Source organism: Apodemus sylvaticus, chromosome 7, assembly GCF_947179515.1.
Source record: "Apodemus sylvaticus chromosome 7, mApoSyl1.1, whole genome shotgun sequence".
Taxonomy (NCBI): Eukaryota; Metazoa; Chordata; class Mammalia; order Rodentia; family Muridae; genus Apodemus; species Apodemus sylvaticus.
This window is the reverse complement of record NC_067478.1, coordinates 111,365,822-111,389,716: the sequence shown is the minus strand read 5'-3', so window position 1 is coordinate 111,389,716 and position 23,895 is coordinate 111,365,822. Positions and strand designations below refer to the sequence as shown.

The following is a 23,895-nucleotide window of genomic DNA, read 5'->3' as shown; positions in this document are numbered from 1 at the left end:
ACAGACTTGACAGCCTTTACCCTGAACACCATCTCCCTAGCCCTCTAGCTTGGCTGTCTGCAGCTCCTGAGCCTTTCCCCCAGGCTCCAGGGCTGCAGGTCAGCGTGTCTACGCCGAGGAAAGGAAAGGAAGCCTGGGCCGGGTGACTTCTCTACCCTGCACCATCTCTCAGGTATGAAAACAGGCTGGCGACAGTGACTCGGCAGGCACTGTGGACTAAAGCTAGGCCTGCAGACGTTAGCTGTGTGTGACCTTCCTGGGGACACTCAGCCATGGCTCAGACACTTCCTGTTGTCAGGGCACTACTGGAATCCAGTGAGGTCAGCGATGGTGTCCCCAAAGCTAAGGCATCTTACAGCTGTCACTAGGTGAGGTGCAGTGACCCGGCTCTGGACATGCTGAACCTGAGAACCTTCCAGTGACGAGCTTGGCATCAGGGCCTCATAAAGAGGGAGGCTGGGCTGAGACGCCGCTAGCCAGCTGCTTACAGTTGCAGCCGGAGGACTGAGGTCAAACCTTAAAACTTGGGTAAACTGCTGGGAGAGGCGGAGAGAGTTCAAACCCTGCCTCAGAAAGGTAAGGTGTGGAGGGGCTGGAGAGGCTGCCGCTGTTGACACGGCTGCTCTTACAGAGTTTGGTCCCCAGTCCCCAGCAGGCAGCTCACACCCACCTGTCTCCTCCCCAGAGATCTGACAACTCTGGCCTCCTCAGGCACCAAGCATGCTCATACACACCCCACAGGAGAACCAACTCCAGCAAGGTGACACACATGCACGCATGCTTAGACACACACACACACACACACACACACACACTTTAAAATTGTAACTAAGGGCCAGGTTTAATCCCAGCACTTGTGAGTCAGAGGCAGGTGGATTTCTCAGTTCCAGGCCAGCCTGGTCTACAGAGTGAGTTCCAGGACAGCCAGGGCTACACAGAGAAACCCTGTCTCGAAAAAACCAAACCAAACCAAAGCAAAAATTGTAATTAAGGGGCTGGAGAGACAGCTTAACAATTAAGAGCATGGCTGCCCCTGCAGAGGATACAGGTTCAATTCCCAGCACCACATGGCAGCTCCCAACCACCCCAACTCCAGTCTCAGGGCCTCTGAGGCCCTCTTCTGACCTCTACTGGAACAAGAGCTAACAGACATACACGCATGCAAAACTCGTTCATACAGTATAAATAATGATTTTGAAAGAAAATAATAGTAATAATAAAAAGGAAGTCGCAGGCCAGCTGGGCTCCATGAAACCCATCTAAAGCAAGCAGAGAAATCAACGAACTCAGTGACATATGGACATTTAATTCTAGAGTGACGCCCTCCTTGGCCCTCAACCCAGTTCCACGCAAGGTCTGTGTCAGGGCTCTGGCCTCCAGGCGGTGTCCACCAGGCTCCAGAGGTAGTCGCTGATGAACTTGGGCGAGAACTGCGCACTGTCCAGGTGGATGGGCTGGGCCACCGCGGGGCCGTGGTGGACTGAGGGCGCGATGAAAGGAAAGCAGGCCAGTCCCCAGCTGTCACTAACCTTGACCTGCGTGCGTGCGTGCGTGGGTGCCAACATGGCACAGCAAACTGTGTCCCTGTGGACTCACATGACAACGTGTAGCTGTTCTCCCCCAGCAGGTCCCAGGGACTGAATTGCAGTCACTAGGCTCGGGGGCACGCGCCACTGCTCCCTGACCCTCTGGCTAGCTCCCTCAGTTCTCTTTTATTAAAAACGATGTATTTGCTGGATGCAATGACGGACACCACACCGACAGTCTCAGCACGTGAGAGACAGAAACAGGAGGTCCACCACGGGTTTGTGGCTGGGCTGGAGAACGTGTGGGCTCTAGGCCGCCCATATGCTGGGTGAACTATCTACTACATTTCTGTCTTCTGTCTGCGCCCTGCCCCCCAGCTGAATACTACTGTCGCGCTCAGACAACTGTAAAGATCCCTTTACCCGTCATCTCTAGAGACACTGTCTGCATCTGGACATGGAGAATGTCATCCCAGGAACATGAGGTATTGCTATCTCGTCAAGAGCCCACTGTTACTCTTGGGGGCACAGATTCCCAGAAGTGCCCCGCTGGAGTCTGCACTCGCTGTTTCTCTCTTTCCCCTCACCCCACCCCCTTTTTCCTTTCTGTTTTTTGGAGACAGGGTTTCTCTGTGTAGCCCTGGCTGTCCTGAAACTTATTCTAGTGAGTTGACCAGGCTAGCCTCAAACTCCAGTGAGATCCACCTGCTTCTGCCTTCACAGCGCTGGGGCGGGCAGCCACCACGCCTGGCTGTGACTAGTACGTAAGGTGAGGATGGACCCACTTCCCCAGGTGTGTCCTTCCAGCCCCACGCCCACTTCCCAAAGGATACTGCCCTTGACCATTCCGGGCTCGCCCTCGTAGTCCCATTCTATTTTACTAATCTGGTGGTAGAGCTGGGCGACATACCTAGACAGGAGAGAAGGAGAGACAGTTACCACAGCTCAACGCCGCAGGCAGGGCCTAGGCGCAGTCAGCACAACCTACACTGCAGAGGGGATGGTGACCGTGGTGTCCTCATCCAAGTCTCTCTCCTGACGCTGGAGATCTTCCTCCATCTCCTTGAGCTCCTGCAGCTCTGTGGTGAGCTGAGTGCACTCAGTTAAGGCCACGGCGCAGACGGAGAGACAGGCTTCTAACTACGCCACACCAGCAGGCAGAGTACGCGTGCTCAGGCGTTTTCTTCCTACCTTTGTCCTTCAGTGTTAGGGACAAAAACCAAGACCTGACACACGCTAGTCAGGCTCTACCAGAGCACATCCCACTGGGGGACCCTAGGCAGGGCTCTACCACTGAGCCGCATATAGCCCACTCCAGGTGCACCGGCAGAGGCTGCCGGGCAGTGAAGGATATCACAGCCTGGCCTGCAGACAGGCGTCCTCCTTGCTGGCCTTCTGGAACTTGGCTTCCAGCTGCTGGAGCTCGGTGCCTCCCACGCGCGTACATTCCTTCAGTTCTAGAAGGCTCTGAGCCACTTCCTCCTCCACAGCCAGCGTCTCTGCATTGGGACAGAAATCCTATGTAACTGAGGTTACCCTTGAATTCTCAGCAGCCTCCGGCTCCGGGCTCTCAAATTTTAAGATTACATGTTCAAGCCACCGATGGCTCATTCAAACAAGAAATACCATGCTTGCTGTGGAGGTCAGAGGACAAGCAGCAGGAGTCCCAGCTCCACCCGGCTCCTCGGAGTCACACTTAAGATCGGCAGGCAGGCAGCAAGTGTCTCTACCCACTGAGCCACCCTGCCGGCCCTCAGATATTACTTCATCATCACTGCTTGCTCCGGAGACCTCAATGTGATCGGAGCTACAATCCTGACATTTGTTTCATTTTTGGTCTTTTGACCTGGGTCTTCGTCCTCCCAGCCTTACATTTCCCACCCTCCTGCCCTTCTGGAACACTGGCTGGGCAGGCCCACTCTGCCATGCCTGGCTTGGAACCCAGGGCTTCACGCGTGCCAGTCAAGCACTCCACCAGCTGGACCACAGCCACCGCCTCCCTGCTTGGATTTTCAAAAGCTTATTTAATTTTTCATTCTTTTTTTTTTTTTTTTTTTTGGATTTGGTTTTTTGGAGACAGGGTTTCTCTGGGTAGCCCTGGCTGTCCTGGAGCTCACTCTGCACATCCAACTCAGAGATCCACCTGCCTCTGCCTTCCGAGTGCTGGGTTTAAGGGGGCGTAGCCTGGCAGCACATGTTTTAAAACCCTTACCATATCCCTGCTCCCGCAACTCGTGCAGGGTCTCCCCACCATCTTTGCAGAGCCCTCCCCAGCTCTGCCCATGTTACCACTCCCTAAGACAGAAAGGTCTCCTCAGCCGGCCACTGCAGTTCAAATATTTGTCCTGTCTCCTGTCCAGTAGGATGCCAGCCTCCGGGCCCTTCTTCCCTGCAGTCACCCGAGACCCAGCTCAAGGCAAGCTCTGTCCTCAACAATCTACTGGGAAGGCCACTGAGATGGAAGATTGTGCTCACCTGTAACCCTGAAGAGCGGGCAGGAAAGAGTCTTTGAATTTCTCAGGTATAGAGTGCTATACTAGCCAGAGCTACATTTAAGACTGAGTCTTGGAGCCAGGCGGGTGGTGGCGCACCCCTGTAATCCCAGCACTTGGGAGGCAGAGGCAGGCAGATTTCTGAGTTCGAGGCCAGCCTGGTCTACAGAGTGAGTTCCAGGACAGTCAGGGCTACACAGAGAAACTCTGTCTCGAGGAAAAAAAAAAAAAGACTTGAGTCTTGGAAAGTTAATAGAGAGTCACACCCTGCTAACTCCTATATGTACTTCTATGTCCCTAGATGACATCCATTGTCATGGCAACGGTTTCACGAGAGGAGAAACCGAGGCTGGGGTGTGTGTGTGTGTGTGGATCATAATGACTTCCAAAGGAGCCTGAGCTACAGAGTAAGATCGTGCAGAGTCGCGCATTGTGAGCTCTGACACTTATCTGGACCCCTCTGGGCGGTGGCTACTGTCAGATGGGGAAACTGAGGCCCAGGAGTGCCAGCTCCCACCGAGAAGTCCCCCGGGGCTAGAGCGCAGGGACCCGCCCTCACCCCGAAGCTGCCGGTCGGCGCTGTCCTGCATCTCCAGCAGCCGCTCCACCATCTGCTCGTGACGCCCGAGCAGAAGCCGCTCCTGCGCCTCGGCGCGGTTGGCTCCCATTAGGCTCAGTAGCCCGTAGCTCAGCTCCTCCATGTCACGGAAAGCCGCCATGATTGACCGCGCCGACTCCGAACCCGCGCAAATTTGTCTCACCGAGGGCCCCGCCCCCTTCCCAGAGCGCATAAGTCTCATTGGATCGTTCCTACGTCCGTCTTCTGCAGGACTCAATCAGCGAGGGGACAGAGCGCTTGGGAAGGAGCGGCCATTTTGTGGAGAATCCGTGCGAAATGTCTTCTGTCAATCAGATGTCAGGACCAATCATCGTAGGGAGGGCGTGTCACAAGTGGCCAATCCGCGTTTGGCCGGTACGCGTGCGTCATTTCTCGGGCTAGGAGCCGGTGAGAGACGTAGGAGTCTTTTGCGCATGCGTACACAGGAAAATTGCGAGATCCTAACGAAGTTTGCCCGTATCAGTCACTACTTTAGGGGCGAAGCAGCGGATGGCTTATTATTTTTGCTTGAGTGTTTTCTTTTTTAAAAGTTTACTTTAGGACTATATTAAGTATACGTAAAACCGGGATTTATTTAATTTATTTTCGGGGGGTGCAGGGTGGAATGTGTGAGCTGTTGAGACTGGTCTTGCACTTAGAGATCCATCTGCCTCTGCCTCCTAGTGGCTGGGTTATAGTTATGTGCCACGACGATCGTTCACATATCTATATTTTTAGACTTATTTATGTTTATTTAATATGTATGGGCAAACGTTTTGTTTGCCTACATGTATGTATATGGTATGGTATGTGTACCGTGTACTTACTTGATGCCAGCAGAGGACATAAAAGGGCATCTGATCACTTGGAACTAGGTATGGATGGTTGTGAGACATCTTGCGGGTGCTGGGAACCAAACCCTGGTCCTCTACAAGAGGATTCAATGCTCGTTATCACAGATACACTTTTCAGGCTCCAACTTCTGTGTTCTTGAATTGTTTAGGGTGCTGGAGAGATGGCTCAGCAGCTAAGGGCACAGACTGGTCTTCCAGAGGTCCTGAGTTCAAATCCCAGCGCACATGGTGGCTCACAACCATCTGTAATGAGATCTGATGCCGTCTTCTGGTGTGTCTGAAGACATCAACAGTGTACTCACATATATAAAATAAATCTTTTAAAAGAATGTTTAAATGGGGGGCCTTGTGTGGTAGTGAGCACTTTTTTAAAGATTTATTTATTTCATGTATGTGAGTACACTGTTGTTGCTATTGCTGTCTTCAGACACCAGAAGAGGGCATCAGATCCCCATTACAGATGGTTCTGAGCCACCACGTAGTTGCTGGGAATTGAACTCAACCTCTAAGCCATTTCTCTAGCCGCTAGTGTGCACTTTTAATCCTAGCACTGGGAAGGCAGAGGCAGGCAGATCTCTGAGTTTGAGGCTGGCCTGGTCTACAGATAGAGCCTCAGGAGAGCCAAGATTATATAGAGACCTTGTCTCAAAATAGTAGTAGTAGTAATAATAATAATAATAATAATAATAAACTGGTAATAAAATAAGTCTTTACGTAGGAGTCTAGCATGTTTCTAGCATGTATCCCAGCACTCAGGTGATGAGATCGTGAGGACGGAGGTGAATTCCAGGCCTGCCTGGGCAACAAGAGCCTCGAATCCCAATGTTGGGTGTGGTAGCTCACACCTGGCATCTCAGGAATCTGGAGGCTAAGGAAGAGGAATCGCCTTCCATGGGCTTCCAGCCTCCAGAGTTCAGAGTGTGTTCCAGACCAACCAGAACTACAAAGTGAACCCTGTCTCCTTAAATACCTACACCCCAGACAGACCCAGGCACTGACTCCCAGAACCTGTTCTCTGACCTGCATACGCCTGCCGTGGCACACCCACCCCCCACTAAGAATAAAGAGGATTTTTGAAACAGTGAAGCCATCAAATAGACAAAAACAACAAGGGAAAATGAAAATTGGGAAGTCATGGTGGAGGGGCCGGCAGGGAGGGCAGTTGGCAATCTGATTGTCTGGACGCGAGCTGGGCTCCAGAGCTCACAGTGGAAACGACTCCATCTCCACCTGGTGGCTCTGTGGCCCTGTCACACCAACCCTCCTCCTTTGGGCACCAAGTCAGTCAATTGCATAACCGTGCAAGTCAGTGAGAGAATGCTTGCTTAGCACACAGGTGACTTGAGTCAAGGGACTGGGGGTGGGGACCCAGGGTTCAGTTTCTAGCTGGGTTGGTTTCTAGCTCTGCAACTTGTGCCAGTGACCTTGGCAGGTTCCTACCAGATCTTTCTAAACCCTGGGGCTAAAGATAGCCTGTTCTTATCAGCAGGGGAGGGTCAGGAGCTAACACTAGGGTTGAGCAAGAGAACCCAGCAGACATAAGTGCCCCTGGCCCAAAGTGCCACCCTCCTCCCATCTAAGAGCAAAGTGTGTGCCACCTCACAGTTCTGGCCAAAGCTTCTGTCCAGAGAGAGGCACACACCTGAAGAGTCCTGGAGAGTCCTGATTGCTGGGGACCCTGAAGGGCTAGTGCCCGCTGAGGCTGCAAAGCGTGGAGGCAGAACTGGAGACAGTGCAGGTGCCTTAGTAGAAATAGAAACACAGGACTGAGGTGTGGAGAACAGTGGAGCACTTGTGCAGCACACAGGGAGCATGGGGCTCAGTCACCAGCTCTGAGTGAAATCAGGTGCAGGGCTGCTGGTAGCCCCAGTCCTCCCCTGTGCAGGTAGACGCATCAGAGATGCCTCAGCTAGGAACTGAGTTGAAAATAAACCTGAGCTATAGGAGAGCCTGTCTCAAACAGGAGGTGTGCAGTGGTTCCTAGAGGGCTCGCCTGGCATGCTGGCCGCTCTGGGTCTATCCCTAGTGCTCCAGGATTTGGGAGGAGGGGCATAGACAGGTCTGCAGTCCCAACCCTTGGGTGGTAGAGGCTGAAGCATCAGGAGTTCAAGGTCGTCCTTGGCTAGGAAAACAGTTTGGTGTTAGCTTGGGCTACACAAGTCTCAGAAAACAAACAAACAAACAAACAAACAAACAAACAAACAGAATAAGCTGCCAGCTACTATACATTTATTTAATCTCAGCTGGGAGGCACAGGCAGGCAGATCTCTTCAAGGTCAGCTTGGTTTTCTTTTTGTTTGTTTGCTTGTTTTGTTTTTTGTTTTTTTGTTTTTTGTTTTTTGTTTTTTAGAGACAGGGTTTCTCTGTGTAGCCCTGGCTGTCCTGGAACTCACTCTGTAGACCAGGCTGGCCTCAAACTCAGAAATCTGCCTGCCTCTGCCTCCCAAGTGCTGGGATTAAAGGCGTGCGCCACTAGTGCCTGGCTCCGCTTAGTTTTCATTGGGAGTTTGAGGTCCAGCGGGATTGCATAGTGAGACCCTGTCTCAAAACAAAATAAAACCAAAAGTAATAAAACAACAAACAGAACAAAAAGGGCTGGAGAGATGGCTTAGTGGTTAGGAGCACTTTTTGCTCCACCAGGAAGCCTGGGGTTCAAATCCCAGCTCCCTCATTGTGGTTCACAAACACTCACAACTCCATGGGGTCCCATGCTCTTCTGGCCTCTAAGGAGACCTGCGTACACAGGTAAGTATACAGACACATGTGCACTCATAGAAAAGAACCTTAAAGGGACAATAGCAAGGGCTCGAGGACTAAGGAGGTGACTCAGTAAAGTGTATGGTGTGCAAGCAGGAGGACCCAAGATCAAGTCTCCGGCCCCATCTCAGATCCAGGCAGAGCAGACACTGTAATGCATGCCTTTGATCCCAGCTCTTGTGGGGTAAAGGTGAGAGAGACCAGACCAACTCCATCTTGGGTTCAGACTCCCTCTCAGAGAACCTGACCTGACTAACACGCCTGCCCTCAGAACTAGTTTCTAGGTTACTCCCTAACAGGTCTGCGCCTCCGTCACTCCTAACAACCACCAATCAGGAGGAAGGCAGAAGTTAAGTTTATGGTTTGGCTCCCAGAACCAGCCAATTATTTTAAAGGCAACAAAATTCCACAATAGCCCCCCAGTCAGATGTGTGCCAGGGTGGACACCCTCTTACTTGTTTGCTTGCCTCTAGAGAAGCTTGCTTGACACTGGGCTCCGGGCTTCACCCTCCTGCCCTGCTGCACCAGGGTTGGTGGTCAGCCCAAGCTCCTAGTTGGCTAAAAAGGCCGGAGTGCGCGATTGTGTCGGGATCGCTGTGCTCCTTGGTGGTCTTTTGGGTTCACAATTGGAAACAACAAAGGCAGGAGGATAGCTGTGAGTTCCAGGCTAGCCTGAGCTCCAGGGCAGCCAGGGTTACATAGAGAGACTCTGTCTCAACAAACAAACAAATAGCCAGGCAAGAAACACAGGCCTGCACCCCAAGTGCCAGGGGTTGGGGCAGGTGGCTTGTTCATTCGCTTACAGAGACAGTGAGCTTCCTGTCAGGAGGAGACTGTGTCTCAAAATAGAAGGCAGAGAGGTGCTTGAAACAAATGCCTCTGCAAACACCTCTGTCAGTCTCTGAGGTGACACAGACGCACAGACACACACAAGCACACAGACACACACACAGGCACAGACACACAGACACACACAGATACACACAAGCACACAGACATACACACACAGGCACAGATACACAGACACACACATAGACATACAGACACAGGCACACATATACAGCGACAGACACACACAGACAGACAGAGACACACAGATACACATACACAGTGTCTGGGCCTGGGGGATGGGGTTAGTGTTCTGTGGGGACAGAGTTTTGATTCTGCAAGCTGAGTAAGTAGTTTTGGAGACGGTTACACAACACGGTGAACGAGCTAAATGCCACTGAACTAGGGACTTCGAAATGGTGCAGGTGATGGAACTGGGTCTCAGGACAGAGCCCGTGTCCAGCTTATGTGAGGCCCTGTGTGCCACTTGCTCTCAGGATCAAAAGAAAAAAATGAAATGTCCAATGTAATGATTTTATATAAGCATATGTACATATGGATTTTTTTCCATTTCATAAAAACTTTATGGGCTAGAGAGATGGCTGTGGTTAAAAGCACTTGTTCTTCTAGAGACCTGAACACCCACCAGAGTTGGCGTCTTACAACCGTCTGTAACTCTCACGTCAGGGGATCTGATGCCCTCTTCTGGCCTTTGGGGATGCCAGGCAAGCACGCCCGCAGTGCACAGTCACACAGAAAGGCAAAACATTTAGACACAGAAAATAAATATTTAAAATACTCCATGTACATGGGTGTTCTGCCTGGATTTATGTCTGTGCAGTGCCCGCCTGTCTACCTGGTACCCAGGAAGTCAGAAGGCGCTGGGGTAGCTGGAGTTACAGGCAGTTTCCAGGTACCATGTGGGTGCTGGGAACTGAACCCAGGGGCAGGGAGGGTATTCTGGAAGAGCAGCCAGTGCTCTTTTGTTGTTTTGTTTTTTTAAGACAGGGTTTCTCTGTGTAGCCCTGGCTGTCCTGGAACTCACTCTGTAGACCAGGCTGGCCTCGAAGCAGCCAGTGCTCTTCCCACTGAACCACCTCCTCAACTCCCTGACAGTGTTTGTTTTAAAGGGTGCCGTGGAGCTGGTGAGATGGCTCTGTGGGAAAAGGCACTGAACCACCAAGGTTGATGACCTGAGTTCAGTCTCCAGGGACCCACTGACGGAAGTAGAGAACTCACTCCCCGAGGTGGTCTTCTGATCTCCACACGGCACCATGACGTGCAGCCACACAAAACCAAACAGATCATTACAGCAGGGCCGGGATGTGGCTCGGCCGTCAGAGCTTGCCTAGCTCTTCAAATCCTGGGGTCTATCCTCAGTACCACCTTATCCGGACGATGACGACGGTGGAGCTGGAGAGGTGGCTCAGTGGTTACGAGCTCTGGTTGTTCTTCAAGAGGACCCGGGTTCAATTCCCAGCTCATAGATGTCTGTAACTCCAGTTCCAGGGGGATTGGATCCTCTTCTCATTTCCAGACACACGTGTGATGCACACACACACACACACACACAAAATAAATAAATCTAAAAGTTCTTAACAAACTGTGGTGGTACAGACCTGTAGTCCCAGCACTCAGAGGTGGGGGCAGTTCAGGGTCATCCTGGACTACATGGTAAAGTAATAGGGCTCTGGGTGAGGACTTGATGCGCACGCTCAAGGACCTAAGTTTAAATCTTCAGTCCGCATGAGGGAGCCAGACACGGTGTACCAGTGTCTGTGTGGCCTGTCCCTCCAGCACCATACAGAGTGTAAGTACAGAGAAAGTCTCACTGGCTCTCACTGGCTGCCAGCCTAGCTCCAAGGTTCAGTGACAGATCATATCCCAAGGGAATGAGGTGACCAAGTAGGACCCTTCATGCCTTCTTCTGTGAGTACCTACTAATAGACACTCACACACACATATAAAGAAATCAGAAATTAAAACATCCAGAGCAGGGCTGGAGAGACGGCCCAGTGGCCAAGACCAGGTAGCACGCTGTTCTTTTGGAGGCCTGAGTTTGGTGGGGCTGGTAGAAGTTCTTGCTGCTTGGAGAAGGCTGGACCGTGGGTCTCAGAGACTTTCCAAGACTCGTGGCACTGTCCCCTGTGTGCACAGTGGCTACAGAAGGACGAGCTATGCAAGCACAGACCAGGCCGGGCAGAATGAGGCTGGCGCCCGCCGAGCTAACAGTGCTTTCCCAGCATGCCCCAGGCCTGGCTCCGAGGGAAGAGAAGCTGGTGTGGAGGTGCACACCTGTCATCCCAGCACTCGGAGAGGAAGCCGGAGGACGGGTGGTTCAAGGTCAGCCTTGGTTTTGCAGTGAATATGGAGCAAACTGGGTGACGTGGTAACCTTGCCTCAAAACCAAAACACCATCACCACCATAGCAAGCACAAGACCTGCGTGGAAATGTGTGTTATGGACTTCAGATTATTATGTTTTCAAATCTTGGAATATTTTTATACAAACACACAGAGTTTATTTGCATTTCTGCTGTTTGTTCTCTTTGAGACGGGGTCCCCACAGACCAGGCCTGCCTGGTACTCGGTAGGCAGCTGAGGGTAGGCAGGACGACTGTCTACATGGTCACTTGATGCCTCGACCCTTTCCCAGGTCCTCCCCACTCCCCTCCCTTCCCCTACTAAACCCTTTATACCAGAAGAAAAAAAATACAGGAAAAAAATGAGTTGGGGTGTGGCTCAGAGGCACAGCATTTGCCTGGTGTGTACAAGGCCTGGGTTCGATCCCCAGAGCCGCAGCACTTGAAGTATGTCAAGAGACAATGCAGAGGCCGGGGAAATGGCTGTTCATAAAGCCTGGCATGCACAACACACCGGTTACATCGCTAGCATCAATTACACCCGGTGGGAAGAGAAGGCAGAGGAGCAGCGGTCCAAGGCTAGCCCTAAGAGAAGGCGAACAAACAGACGTGAGGAATCAGCTTTGTAGCTTTATTAAGTCGTTTTACTTTCTAAAACATGATTACAAGAAAAGAATACTTCATTTACGTGTAACACTGTCTTCATGGACGTACCGTGGTCACAGAGTAGAAATAACACAGTATACAGGGAAGGGGAGGAAAGACCGGCGTTTGGCCCTGGAGGCCCCCACACAGACACAGAAAACAGCAGTGGCAGAAACAGACAGGGGCTTTGCTGAGGAGCGTGTGCTTCGGGGTCATAGCTGATGCTTCCAGAACCTTAAATAAACTCCCTTTCTGGCTACAAGGCTAGAACTCAGGGCTCAGCTCAGAGCACACATGGCCTTTCACATGTGTCCTAGGCTGTGAGCATCCGGAGACAGCAGCAGCTGTCCTGTGGTTTGGTTTTCTCTTTTATACACGTGCAAAGACTCCATCATGATATCCATCCCCCAGCCCACCCAGCTTCTCATCCAACATTCATTTATTCATCCACCCCCCACACTCATCCACCCACCCACCCATCCATCCACCCATCCGTCCATCCACCCATCTGTCCATCCACCCATCTGCTCATCCATCCATCCACCCACCCATCCATCCACCCATCCGTCCATCCACCCATCCGCTCATCCGTCCATCCATCCATCCATCCATCCATCCATCCATCTATCTATCTGCCCATTCATCTACCCATCCGTCCATCCACCCATCCACCCATCCGTCCATCCGTCCATCCACCCATTCATCCATCCACCCATTCATCTATCTATCCACCCATCCATCCATCCATCCATCCATCCATTTATCTATCTGTCCATTCATCTACCCATCCGTCCATCCACCCATTCATCTATCTGTCCACCCATCCACCCATTCATCTATCTGTCCACCCATCCATCCACCCATTCATCTATCTGTCCACCCATCCGCCCATCCATCCATCCATTTATCTGTCCACCCACCATCCACCCATAAGTCCATCCACCCATCCGTCTGTCCATCCATCCGTCCATCTTCTCTTCTCATGCCAACCAAGCCTCTATGCCTTAGACAGGTCCCTTCTACAAAACTCAAGCGGAGTAAGACTCCATCAAACCAAGAGACCTACTTGTCTAGAAGAGAAGCAAACACTTTCCTTTAGTCCAAGAGCCTCAACGCTGCCCTGCTGAGGTTTGGCTCCAAGGCCCAGTGGGTCCAGCTGTGACCTGGATAAGACAGGGAGACCTGAGGGGACATGACCTCCCCTATCACAAGGCACATTTAGAAGTTTTCCTTTTTCTTATGAAGAAAAGAAACAAAGGAAAAACAACAACAAAACCCCTCCATGAACCACGCTGAGCTTCTGGGAACAGAACGGAAACCCAGGAAGAGAAAAATCGCAGCCTGTCTGTGCCCTGTCACCAGCAGGAGCTCTGGGGCATTAAAAACAAACACACAAACATAAAACTACTCATTTGTCCCTTTGGATTTCAGCAAAGCCTGTCACTTTAAGCTAGTTCTGGGAGTGTTCTGAGGCCAGCCAGCTCTTAATCAGGAACACATGGGCCTCGGAGCAAGCGAGCGAGCGCGCGACTTGGTCAGTAAGCCTCATATCCTCTGTTTACTCTCCTCTGAGGAGGGAGGTTCTGGGCTGCGGTGCTGGGAGCCACTCCGGAATGGGCTTTTTTCTTTTTTGTCTGTAGGTCTGAAAGTTTTTCTAGGAGCATTCTCCTCTCCCAAGCCCTCCCTGTGGGAATGGGGAGGGAGGCATAACTTCTTGTAAGCTGGTCATTTCCAAGTCACAGGACCCACCAGAACATCAGCTGCAGGGTGACAAGCCCCGTGCGTGTGTGTGTGTGTGTGTGTGTGTGTGTGTGTGTGTGACACTGAAAGCACTGCGTTCTGGCTGGAGGCAGATAGCTGAGGGATTGCAGAGTCTTATTTTGTGAAGCAATCACAAGAGACATCCCTGTCCCTAAAGAAGCTGTCTGGAGGTGGAGGGCAGTGGACCAGACCCTATTGTACAAAGACAATGAAATGAGGTGACAAAGGGCTTTGTGGAGACCTGCTGTAGTGAAGGGGGGGACAAAGGGCACAGTGACATTCCAGTGACATTCAAATTTAGCAACTGAATTCTGACCCCTCCCATCCCCTAACAATGACTCAAGAATACAGTATTTTCCTGCTTGCCCCCACTCCTCCCTTAATTGCCGGCTGATTGTTCTCCACATCTTTACAAGAAACCCACACCCGGGAGGGAGTCGTCAACTGGTGCCAACTGGGAGGAGACTTGAACGGGTTTGAACCCAGGCTGCTGGGAAAGCCCTCCTGGAGCCGGGAGTCTGATAGAAGGATGTCTGAGCTCCCTTAGGGAAGGGCAGGGGGTGTGAACAGGCCTGAAGGAGGGCGAGGCAGAAAGGGAGGAGGGAGGAGGACGGAAGGTTTGCTGGGCGGCTGGTGGGTCCTGGGGGATTCACTGGTCCTCCCTGTAGTCACTCCTCAGCTGAAGACGAAGCCGGACTGTCGTAGTCTGACATGGGAGCGAACTGTAAGGAGAGGCAGAAGTCTTTCTTGGCATACTTTCAAATCCCTCTGAGGGGGAGATCTGCTGTGCATGCAGAGGGAAGAAGGGCAGTCCCTGCCTTCCAACGCACCAGACACTGCGACAGTCTGTCACCCTCTCCTTGCAGAGAGAAGGCATGGGAAGGAATCAAAACAGAGCCCGGGAACAAGAGAGGGAGACCCCTGCACCAAGGTCAAGGAGACCCGGAGAAGGGCAAGGGCAGAGGCTCTGGAGATAGGACTGGAGGGGCTTGAGAAAGTCTGTCACGTGATCCCAGACACCTAGTCAACTGGCGCAGCGGCCCCTCCCCTCCCCCTCTATACACATAGACAGTGGGATCTCACAGCGTAGTCCTGGCTTCCCAAACTCAGAACCCAGCTGGAGGAGCATCATAAAAGAGTCAAATATACTTATGTTGAAAAGCAAACAAAATCCAAAATAATGTTTTTAAGCAATCAAATGTTAATGCTGAGGGTTTAAGAGAGGATGCTGGTCCTGCTGCTGCTGCTGCTATAGCCCAGCCCCTCACTGGGGGATTCTGGGTAGGGGCTCTACCACTGAGCCACGCCCCAGCCCCCCAGTGGGGGATTCTAGGCAGGGGTTCTACCCTGAGCTCCAGCTCCTTCTTTCCTTTTCCTTTTGAGATTAAGTCTTACTTAGTTGCCCAGGCTAGCCTTACACCCTGGCTGGAGTGGAGCCTGCCTGGCTCCTCCGACCCCAAAGCTCCCCTGAGCCCCACCCTCAGGAGGGTGCCGGGATCCGGACTCACGGAGCACTTGATGTTCATGCGTGAGTACAGCATCGATGCGATCTCGCTCTGCCCAGCGTCCAGGGCCACCATCAGGGCTGTGCTCCCGTCCTGTAAAGCAAGCAGGTACAGCTCTAAGGATGCCCGGTGTGCAGCCGCCCTCCCTGGGGAGCACCGGGTGGGGACTCACGCGGTCCGTGAGTGAGATGTCGCAGCTAGGCACAGCCAGCAGGAGCCCGGTGATCTCCTTGTGTCCGTGCTCACACGCACACATCAGGGCCGTGGAGCCGTCCTCGTCCTGTGCGTTGACATCCGCCTCACAGGCCAGCAGCGCCTTCACCACGTCCACCCGCCCGTGGCTGACAGCCAGCATCAGGGCCGTCTGTCCAGCCTGAGACAACAGAATCGGGCCGTAGTTTAGGGGCCCGGCGGCATCAGACCCCGCTCTCTGACATCCAGTGGCTCCCGAGTGCTCTGACGTTGACTGGGCACACATGTTGGCTCACCTTCCCCTCGCTCCTTCTCTTCCCTCGGGTCTCAGTATAAATAGGTCTTCTTCAAAAGGGCTAGCCTGGTTCTATCCACCTCCCATGAGCTCCTAACCCATAGGTGGAAACTTAAGTAAAAACTTACCAAAAGTAAATAAATAAGAAAAGCATATCCAACCAAGATCTGTATATATTCCTATATCCTACTTACACCCAAATAGTTAAAAGTTGATGATCACCAGAGGTTGAGGAGACAGAGAAAACCACCTTAAGTCATACAACAGAATACCACTCAGCCAAGAAAAGAAACATTACTCAGAATGCTGGTGGATACTCTAACTTGTAAAAACTTTGAGTGTAAAGTGACACACACACACACACAAATCACAGATGGTATGTGTGTGTGTGCCTGTGTGTGTCTGTCTCTGTATGCTTGTGTGTCTATCTCTGTATGTGTCTCTGTGTGTGTATGTGTGTGTCATTCTGTTTGTGTGTATGAGTGTATGTGTGTATTTATTTTGGTGTATCAGAGCCTCACTGCAGAGCCCCCAAAATGGACTGGAACCTGTAACACTTTTGTCTCAGTCTGCTGGCTGTTAAGAGGTTTCGTGAACACTTTGATTCATACTTAGGGGCACTGTAACTTTATTTACAAGACATGTCCAGAATAGGTAAGCCCGGAGCCAGCAGAGCCCTGGGATACAGAGTGAACCAGTGGGTGCTGGGCTTTCTTCTTCTAAAGATGACACTAGTCGGGTAGTGGTGGCGCACGCCTGTAATCCCAGCACTCTGGGAAGCAGAGGCAGGAGGATTTCTGAGGCCAGCCTGGTCTACAGAGTGAGTTCCAGGACAGCCAGGGCTACACAGAGAAACCCTGTCTCAACCAAACCAAATCCCGCCCCCCCCAAAAAAACCAAAAAACAAAAAAAACCCAAAAAACCAAAAAACCCAAAAAAACAAACCAAACCAACCAACCACATAAATAGGGGCGAGGCATGATGTTGCAGGCTTTAATCCCAGCACTTGGGAGTCAGAGGCAGGTGGATCTCTGTGAGTTCGAGGCCAGCCTGGGGTACACTGTGAGACACTCTCAAAAAGAGAGGTGGAGAGACCTTGTAGCAATAAGTCAAGTGCCTGCCTTATAAGGACTCAAGTTCCATCCATAGAAAGACCCCATGCCAACGAGGTTGGGATACAGCTTGTGATCCCAGCACCAGGGAGGCAGAGGCAGGAGGATCCTAGATAGACAGTCTAGGTGAGCACTAGATTTAGGGAGGAGAAACATGTCTCAAAACGCTGGTCCTCTGGCCTACACACACACACACACACACACACACACACACACACACACACGAATGAACACTCGCATCATATGCCAGGAGCTGGGTTCGGTCAATCGGTGCAGACATCAGTTCCTTGCCCCGAGTCTTGAAGAATTAATCCTGCTGCTTTGCGTCTCAACACCCAACCACACAGTGGTGGCTGCTCTCATGGACGCCGAATGTTATCATGACCTGGCTTGGCCCACAAAGGAGGGGAGGGAGGGGAGGTGGCTCAGTGGGTAATGGCACTTGCCACCAAGCCTGATGACCTGAGTTTAATCCCTGGGGCCCACATGCCAGTAGGAGGAAACTGAGTCTCAAGAAGTGTCCCCAGGCCTTCATGCCCATCCCTGTAGATGAATCAGGTATAAAGGCACCCTGCAGCCCGTACCTGGCTGGCTTTGGCGTTGACATTTCCAAGCCGGAAGAGCTGAAGGACGGTCTCAATGTCGTCCTGGGTCTTCAGAGTGGCCAGGGCGGTGAGCATGACAGGGCTGTAGCCAGCACGGTTCAGTTTATCCACCTGACAGACGCCTGTGTGGAGGGGGAGGGGTGGGGTGGGGTGGGGTGAGTCTCTGCCATCAGACTATAGGCTAGCCCACCATGGGGACTGTGCCCCTCCCTCTGTCCAGGCACAGCCAGTGGGTCTTTGTGTACTTGTTCATCACTGTGGAGACCAGAGAGTGTCTTCAGGAGCCAGGGACCTCGGTTTGTGTTCTGTTTTGTTTGTCTGTGTGTTCTGTCTGTCTTTAAAAATATTACTTTAAGCCGGGCGGTGGTGGTGCATGCCTGTAATCCCAGCACTCTGGGAGGCAGAGGCAGGCGGATTTCTGAGTTCGAGGCCAGTCTGGTCTATAGAGTGAGGTCCAGGACAGCCAGGGCTACACAGAGAAACCCTGTCTCAAAAAAAAAATTACTTTAAAGAGAGATTTACTGTGTTTTAACTTGTGTGTCTGTGTATGTGCACATATATGTGCACAAGAGTCCAAGTGTCCCTGGAGTCCCTGGGAGGGTGTTATAGGCAGATTACAGACAGTGTGGGTGCTGGGAACTACCCTGTGAGAACAGTACCCACCTCTAACCACTGAACCACTCTGCAGATGCCTAAATTACCTTTTCTATCTAGTTAGTTAGCTGGGGTCGGAGTCCCTGCCCTGGCATCTTGTGGAAATTAGAAGACAGCTTGCAGCAGCTGGCCACGGTGTGGGTCTGGGGATTGAACTCGGGTTGTGAAGCTTGGCTCAATGTTGTTACCCACTGAGCCATCTTGATGCCTCCTTCTTAAGAAACTGTGTGTGTGTGTGCAGTCTGTGTGTGTGTGTGTGTATGTGTGTGCAATCTGGTGTGTATGTGCGCGTGTGTGCACACGCGCGCGTGCACAGTCTGGTGTATGTGTGTATGGTCTGGTGTGTGTGTATGTGTGTGTGTGTGTATATGTGTGCGCGCGCAGTCTGGTGTGTGTGTGTGTGTGTGTGCCATCTGGTGTGTGTATACATAGAGGTCAGAGGTCAGTGCCAGGTCGTCCTTAATTGTTCTCCATTTTATTCTTGACATGAGATCTGTCATTGAATTGTCACTAGCAGCCAGCAAATCCAGTGCCTCTCTTGCCTCCACCCTCTCCCTCTCACAGGCCAGAGTTATAGGCATGTGACTCCACCCCATAAATGCCTAGATTCGGTTTTTGTCTTGTTCTTTTAATCTTGGGTGTTGGGGACCTGAACTATGGTCATGCTGACAGGAAAAACATCCACTTTTTATCCACTGCCATCCCCCAGCTCCCAGAGCTTTCTTTTCTTCCTTTTTGTAACCAGTCTCTCTTTACCCTGGCGCTTGCTGAGTGTGCTCCGCCTCCTTCACAGACAGGTTTCTTCTTGCCTGACTGAATACCATGTCTACTGTCCAATCCCCAGGACCGAGGCCATGGCCTTCCCTCACACAAGGGCTTCGGAAACAAAGTATCCATAACGCCTAAAGTGTCCATCACACAAGTACCGCTCGCTCAGTGACGACACTAGTGCCCTGGTGTCCAGTCGGAATCCATTATGCTGCTAAGGAGATGACTGAGTCCCACCAGACTGGCTATATTTCCTCTATCAGAGAAGGAGACAGAGCTTCCTCCATCAGGGAGAAGCCTCCTTATCTGTCAATGAAGGGCACACTCTCCCCCTTCCAACTTAGAAGGTGCACTGCCCCACTACATCCAGAGAGTGGAGGCCCCCTCAGACTTGAAAGCACAGTGCCCCCCCATCAGAATGGAGCTGCAATCCCTGTGCGCCAACCCTCCATCAGACTGTGAATAGAGCAGGGACCTCAGACCAGGAAGGCAGCCTCTCTCTTACAAGCTTGGGAAGACATGCCTCTCCCATGGGACCATCAGGCCGGTCCTGCCTGGAGGCTCACCGCTGTCCAGCAGCTGCCGCACCACAGGGAAGTTGGCGTGTGACACGGAGTAGTGCAGGGCAGTGTTACCATTGCTGTCAGCGATGTTGACCACGTAGTCCAGCAGCCGGGCAGACATGGCCCTGAAGGTGACCAGATGTCGCCGCACGAGCTCAGGGTGCGCGTCACTGCGGCAGGCCAGTCGCAGCCACTCCTGAAGCACCGTGGTGTAGGCCACTTTCTGCAGAGACAGCAGGAGCAGGGTGTGAGGACTGGGACCCCCTCCTGCTGCTCCTGCAACAGACCATGGTAGTGCCTGTCCCGTCCCAGCACTCGGGAGCCCAGGGAAAGAAAATCCAGAGTTCAAGTCAGAGATGACTACACGCTGAGAACTTGTCGGAAAGTGAACACGTGACGCAGAGGCAGGGGGATGTCTATGAGTTCAAGGCCCAGCCAGGCTACAGCTACGTAGTCAGAGCCTGTCTCAGAAAACAAACAAATCCAATGAGGTGAGGTAGGCCTGTAATCCTGGCTCTTGGGAGATGGAGGCAGGATCAGGAGAAGTTCAGGGTCATCCTCAGCCACAAATGTAGTTCAAGGGTAGCCTAGGCTACATGGGATCTCAAAATGAGCAAAATGAAAACCAACAAGCAAAACAATGTTGCCCTTGATTCAGCCACAGTGACAGCGACACATCAGGAGGTAGTAATCTAGTATATGCTGGCCTACACACTAAAACAATTATAGGCAGCCCCTAAAATGTTTGCTTGCCCCATAGGCTCTAAGACAATTATCTCTAAGACAATTATAGACAGTCCCTAAAGTGTTTGCTTGCCCCATAGGCTGTAAGACAATTATAGACAGCTGCTAAAATGAGAGTATAGTATCTCCTGAACATCCCAAAGATAAGAACAGGAAGCCAGGGTGTCCCTAGGTAGCAGTGGACCCCACTCCAACCCTAGGACTCAAGCCCCACCCACTCAAGCCCTACCCACCACCAAGCTGCACCCTTGGTGCCTAACTCCACTTTACGTAGGTGGAGAGACTCCCTGAGGGGCGTGTGGTGTGAGAACGTGCTCAGGGGTCCTCCAGGGGTCCTCCATACCAGTTCTCGCTCCGTGAGGGCATTGGGGTTATCCAAGTATTTCTCCAGGGCCAAGCAGGCTGATATGAGGTCAGGGCTCAGGTCCATCCTGCCAGAAACAGAGAGGAGTGAGCTTGCATTGCTTTACTTTCTAAAAATCTATCTATTTATTTTCAAGACAGGGTTTCTCTGTGTAGCCCTGGCTGTCCTGGAACTCACTCTGTAGACCAGGCTGGCCTTGAACTCAGAAATCCCTTTCTGCCTCTGCCTCCCAAGCACTGGGATCAAAGGTGTGTGCCACCACTGCCCGTCATCATCATCTTTTTAAAGATTTACTTATTTTTGGTCAATTCTGAACATATACATATAGGTAGCCTTATACAGACTGAACAGGTTAAATTGAGGAATATATAGGTATTTGCATGTAGTAACATTAATAAAAAAAAAAATAGAGAGACCAAGAATTTGAAAGAGAGCAGGATACCGTACATGGGAGGAGAAAGGGAGGAATGTTACCAGACTGTAAACTAAGAAGAGCTTTACTCATTGTTATATTTGTGTATGGGTGTTTTGCCTGCATGTCTGTCTGTCCGTGCACCATGTGTGCCCTATTGGAAGAGGCCAGAAGAGGGTGTTGGTCCCCTGGGGCTGGAGTTAGAGGACTGTGAGCAGTCACCTTGTCGTTTAACAGTTTCCTCCGAGACTGAGACAGTCCATCCTGCAGGAAGCTACTTAAGCAGGAAGTAGACAACTCAACGTAGCTTCCGGAAGTCCCTGAAACCGCCGGATTACTATGTACTTCCTTCTACAGTAAACAATGAAAGCTGAGAGACCCCACAGAGGAAGGGAAGCTGAGCTGTGGAGAAGACTCTCAGACCTGCCAGGCTGCCTGGAAGAGGTTTAGCCCCGAGTCCCTCAGAAAGGACACTGTGCAGCCTGTGGAGCTGCCGGCAAGCCGTGCAGTGTGCTCCAGGGTCCCAGTGCTGGGAGCTGTCGTTCATGCTGGGGTGCACCTTGGTGATACAGCTGTGTGTGAATCACTGCTGATCCTTTAAGTAACCCCCCATAGTCCTGTAAGTAACCCCAATAAAACTCACTGGTTGACTCACTGGTTGGCAAGTTGGACTTTGGTGGTATCCATACTTTGGTCTGTCATGGGGTTTAATGTGTCTTCCCAGAAAACGTTTTATCTCACAACACATATGGATGCTGAGAATCGAACCTAGGTCCTCCGGAAGAGCAGCTAATGCTTTTAACTGGTGAGCCACCATCTGAGCCCTCTCCCTATTTTTTTGAGTCATGGTGTTATGTGTCCCAGGATAGCTTCAAATCCATCCGCTAGGGCACGTTCATTGCCAGGGCTGGTGGACTTGACTGGGATCTCCCAACTAGAGGATTGCAAGTTCAATGCCAGCCGGGCTTACAGCAAGCTGAAGGCGAGCATGGGAAACTTAGCAACTCTACAGAGAAAGCGCAGAGCAGGCTGGAGATGGGCATGAGGTTTAGTTAGCGTGGGGCCCTGGGTTCCAGCCCCAGCACCCCTAAAACTAGGCTGGTTACACCTGTCTATAATTCTAACATGCAGGAACTGGAGGTACTAGGATTGCAAATTCAAGGTAGCCTGTGCTACAGAGTTCAAGGTTAGCCTGGGCAACTTAAGGAGACTTTATCTCAAAATAAAAAGGGAGGGATGGGAGGGTGGCTCAGTAGACAAGGACATGCAATGCTGGGTGAGGGCAGGAATCCACATTCCCAGAATCCTGGGTGGGCATGTGGGAGGGTCTGCAAGCCCTGAATGCCGGTGGAAGACACAGCCGGTCTGCACAACAAGCCAGCCAGCTAAGCTGCCTCGCAGTCAGCGGGGTCAGGGAGAGACGCAGACTGAACGGATGCAGTGCAGAGGGTTGGCCAAAGACCCTGGATGCCATCTTGGGCATTCCCATGCACACATAAGTGTACATATACCTACACAAACAAACGCCCACATCACACACAGAGACACAACAAACATGGTCCCATGTGCACACAGATACATACACAATACACATACCAACACTTCACATACACACACACCAAAAGAAACAACCCTGACCGGGAGTTGTCCTGTGCACACACACCATATGCATCCCCAAACACATGTGCACACATATGGCATGTACCCACGAGGCAGAGGCAGACGGCTCTAAGTTTGAGGCTATCCTGGTCTACTTAGTGAGTTCCAGGCCAGCAGGGCTACAGACTGAGACCCTGTCTAAAAAAGACAAGAAGGCGTTCAGAAGGTCGTGTGAGAGGCTCAAAGTCAAGCGTTCTTGTCCGCATAGAGTGAGTGATGTGACGCCTGACGAAACTGACAGGAAGCCTGCAGGCCAGACCCCGGGCAACAGGGGATCCTACCCAATCCAATGCCATCCCACCCAGAGAACTGACCGGATTTCCTCCTCGGGGTCGGGTCCTGGTGCCACCTCAGCTGCAGGCACGCGCTGGCATTCCTGGGCATGCTGGCGCCCCTCCAGACTGGCCTTGGCCACTGCAGGCCCCGGAGGCCTGGGCTGAGGGCATCCAGCTGTGCTCAGAACCCTGGCCGGGGGCTCCGGCCCCTCGTTCTCGGTGCTCTCGTGTTCGGAGTTTTCTGCTGTGCTGGAATCTTCCGAGGAGGACTCATACCTAAGGGGGAGAGGGACAGACACTGGTGTGCGGTGGAGGGATTGGTGTGACCCCCTCCCCCGGTCCTCAGTCTCTCCACATTTTGCATTGAGGATGAAAGAAGTCACGTTAGGTAAGTAGGTGTTTGACATCCACACCCAGCCTCTCACTGGGGGAGTCAAGAGCCCATGGCGCCCCATTTCTAACCACGCCATGCTGTAACCGCCACAGTCTCCGCTGGCCCTGCGATGCTGTTCAGGGGCACAGTCGGCCTCCGCAGGCTCCAGAGCCACTGAACGGGTCCCAGCAAAGTGCACATATTCCTTTGCCTCAGTTTCCTTATCCTATACGCCTATGTTTTGATGTAAGGAATTAACCCTGAGGGCGCGGCTGAGCGAGGCTCTCTGCAGCAGACAAGCTCAGACAGCCTGCTCCTAACCTTCAGTGTTACAGAATGAAGGCCTTCGGGTCACAGGGGGCTGGAGACCCACTCACCCGCCATTGACTCCCACAAACTGGAGGTTCCTCTGGGGGACTTCAGGGTCTGCAGAGTCCTCTTTCCTCTTCATGGTAGACTGGACCCCCACGGAGGTTCTGTCTGAGAGAGAGCACGTGGTGTGAGTGATCCTGTGGTTCTGAGCCCACGCGGGATGGCTGGGGTCCTGTGTC

At 52.1% G+C, this 23,895-nt stretch overlaps 2 protein-coding genes across 6 annotated transcripts in view; both read right to left on the bottom strand.

Moving 5' to 3' along the window:
* Positions 1-1,286: 1,286 nt before the first annotated feature.
* Positions 1,287-4,887, bottom strand: Spc24 (SPC24 component of NDC80 kinetochore complex). Its single transcript, XM_052188883.1, has 5 exons — positions 4,578-4,887; positions 2,881-3,025; positions 2,515-2,619; positions 2,360-2,436; positions 1,287-1,480 (listed from the first exon to the last, which is right to left on the bottom strand). The coding sequence occupies exons 1-5, from the start codon at positions 4,816-4,818 to the stop codon at positions 1,362-1,364; spliced, it is 687 nt and encodes a 228-aa protein (XP_052044843.1). The 5' UTR covers positions 4,819-4,887; the 3' UTR covers positions 1,287-1,361.
* Positions 4,888-12,034: 7,147 nt separating this feature from the next.
* Kank2 (KN motif and ankyrin repeat domains 2) overlaps positions 12,035-23,895 on the bottom strand; it is a 29,152-nt gene continuing 17,291 nt past the window's right edge. For all 5 annotated transcript variants that reach the window (XM_052188878.1, XM_052188879.1, XM_052188880.1 and 2 more), the window contains 8 exons: positions 23,722-23,824; positions 23,011-23,247; positions 20,605-20,692; positions 19,521-19,740; positions 17,512-17,654; positions 15,501-15,701; positions 15,332-15,421; positions 12,035-14,545 (listed from right to left, as the gene is read on the bottom strand). In XM_052188878.1, coding sequence (XP_052044838.1) covers positions 14,492-14,545; positions 15,332-15,421; positions 15,501-15,701; positions 17,512-17,654; positions 19,521-19,740; positions 20,605-20,692; positions 23,011-23,247; positions 23,722-23,824 — 1,136 coding nt within the window. In that variant the 3' untranslated portion in view covers positions 12,035-14,491. The remainder of the gene's footprint in view (positions 14,546-15,331; positions 15,422-15,500; positions 15,702-17,511; positions 17,655-19,520; positions 19,741-20,604; positions 20,693-23,010; positions 23,248-23,721; positions 23,825-23,895) is intronic.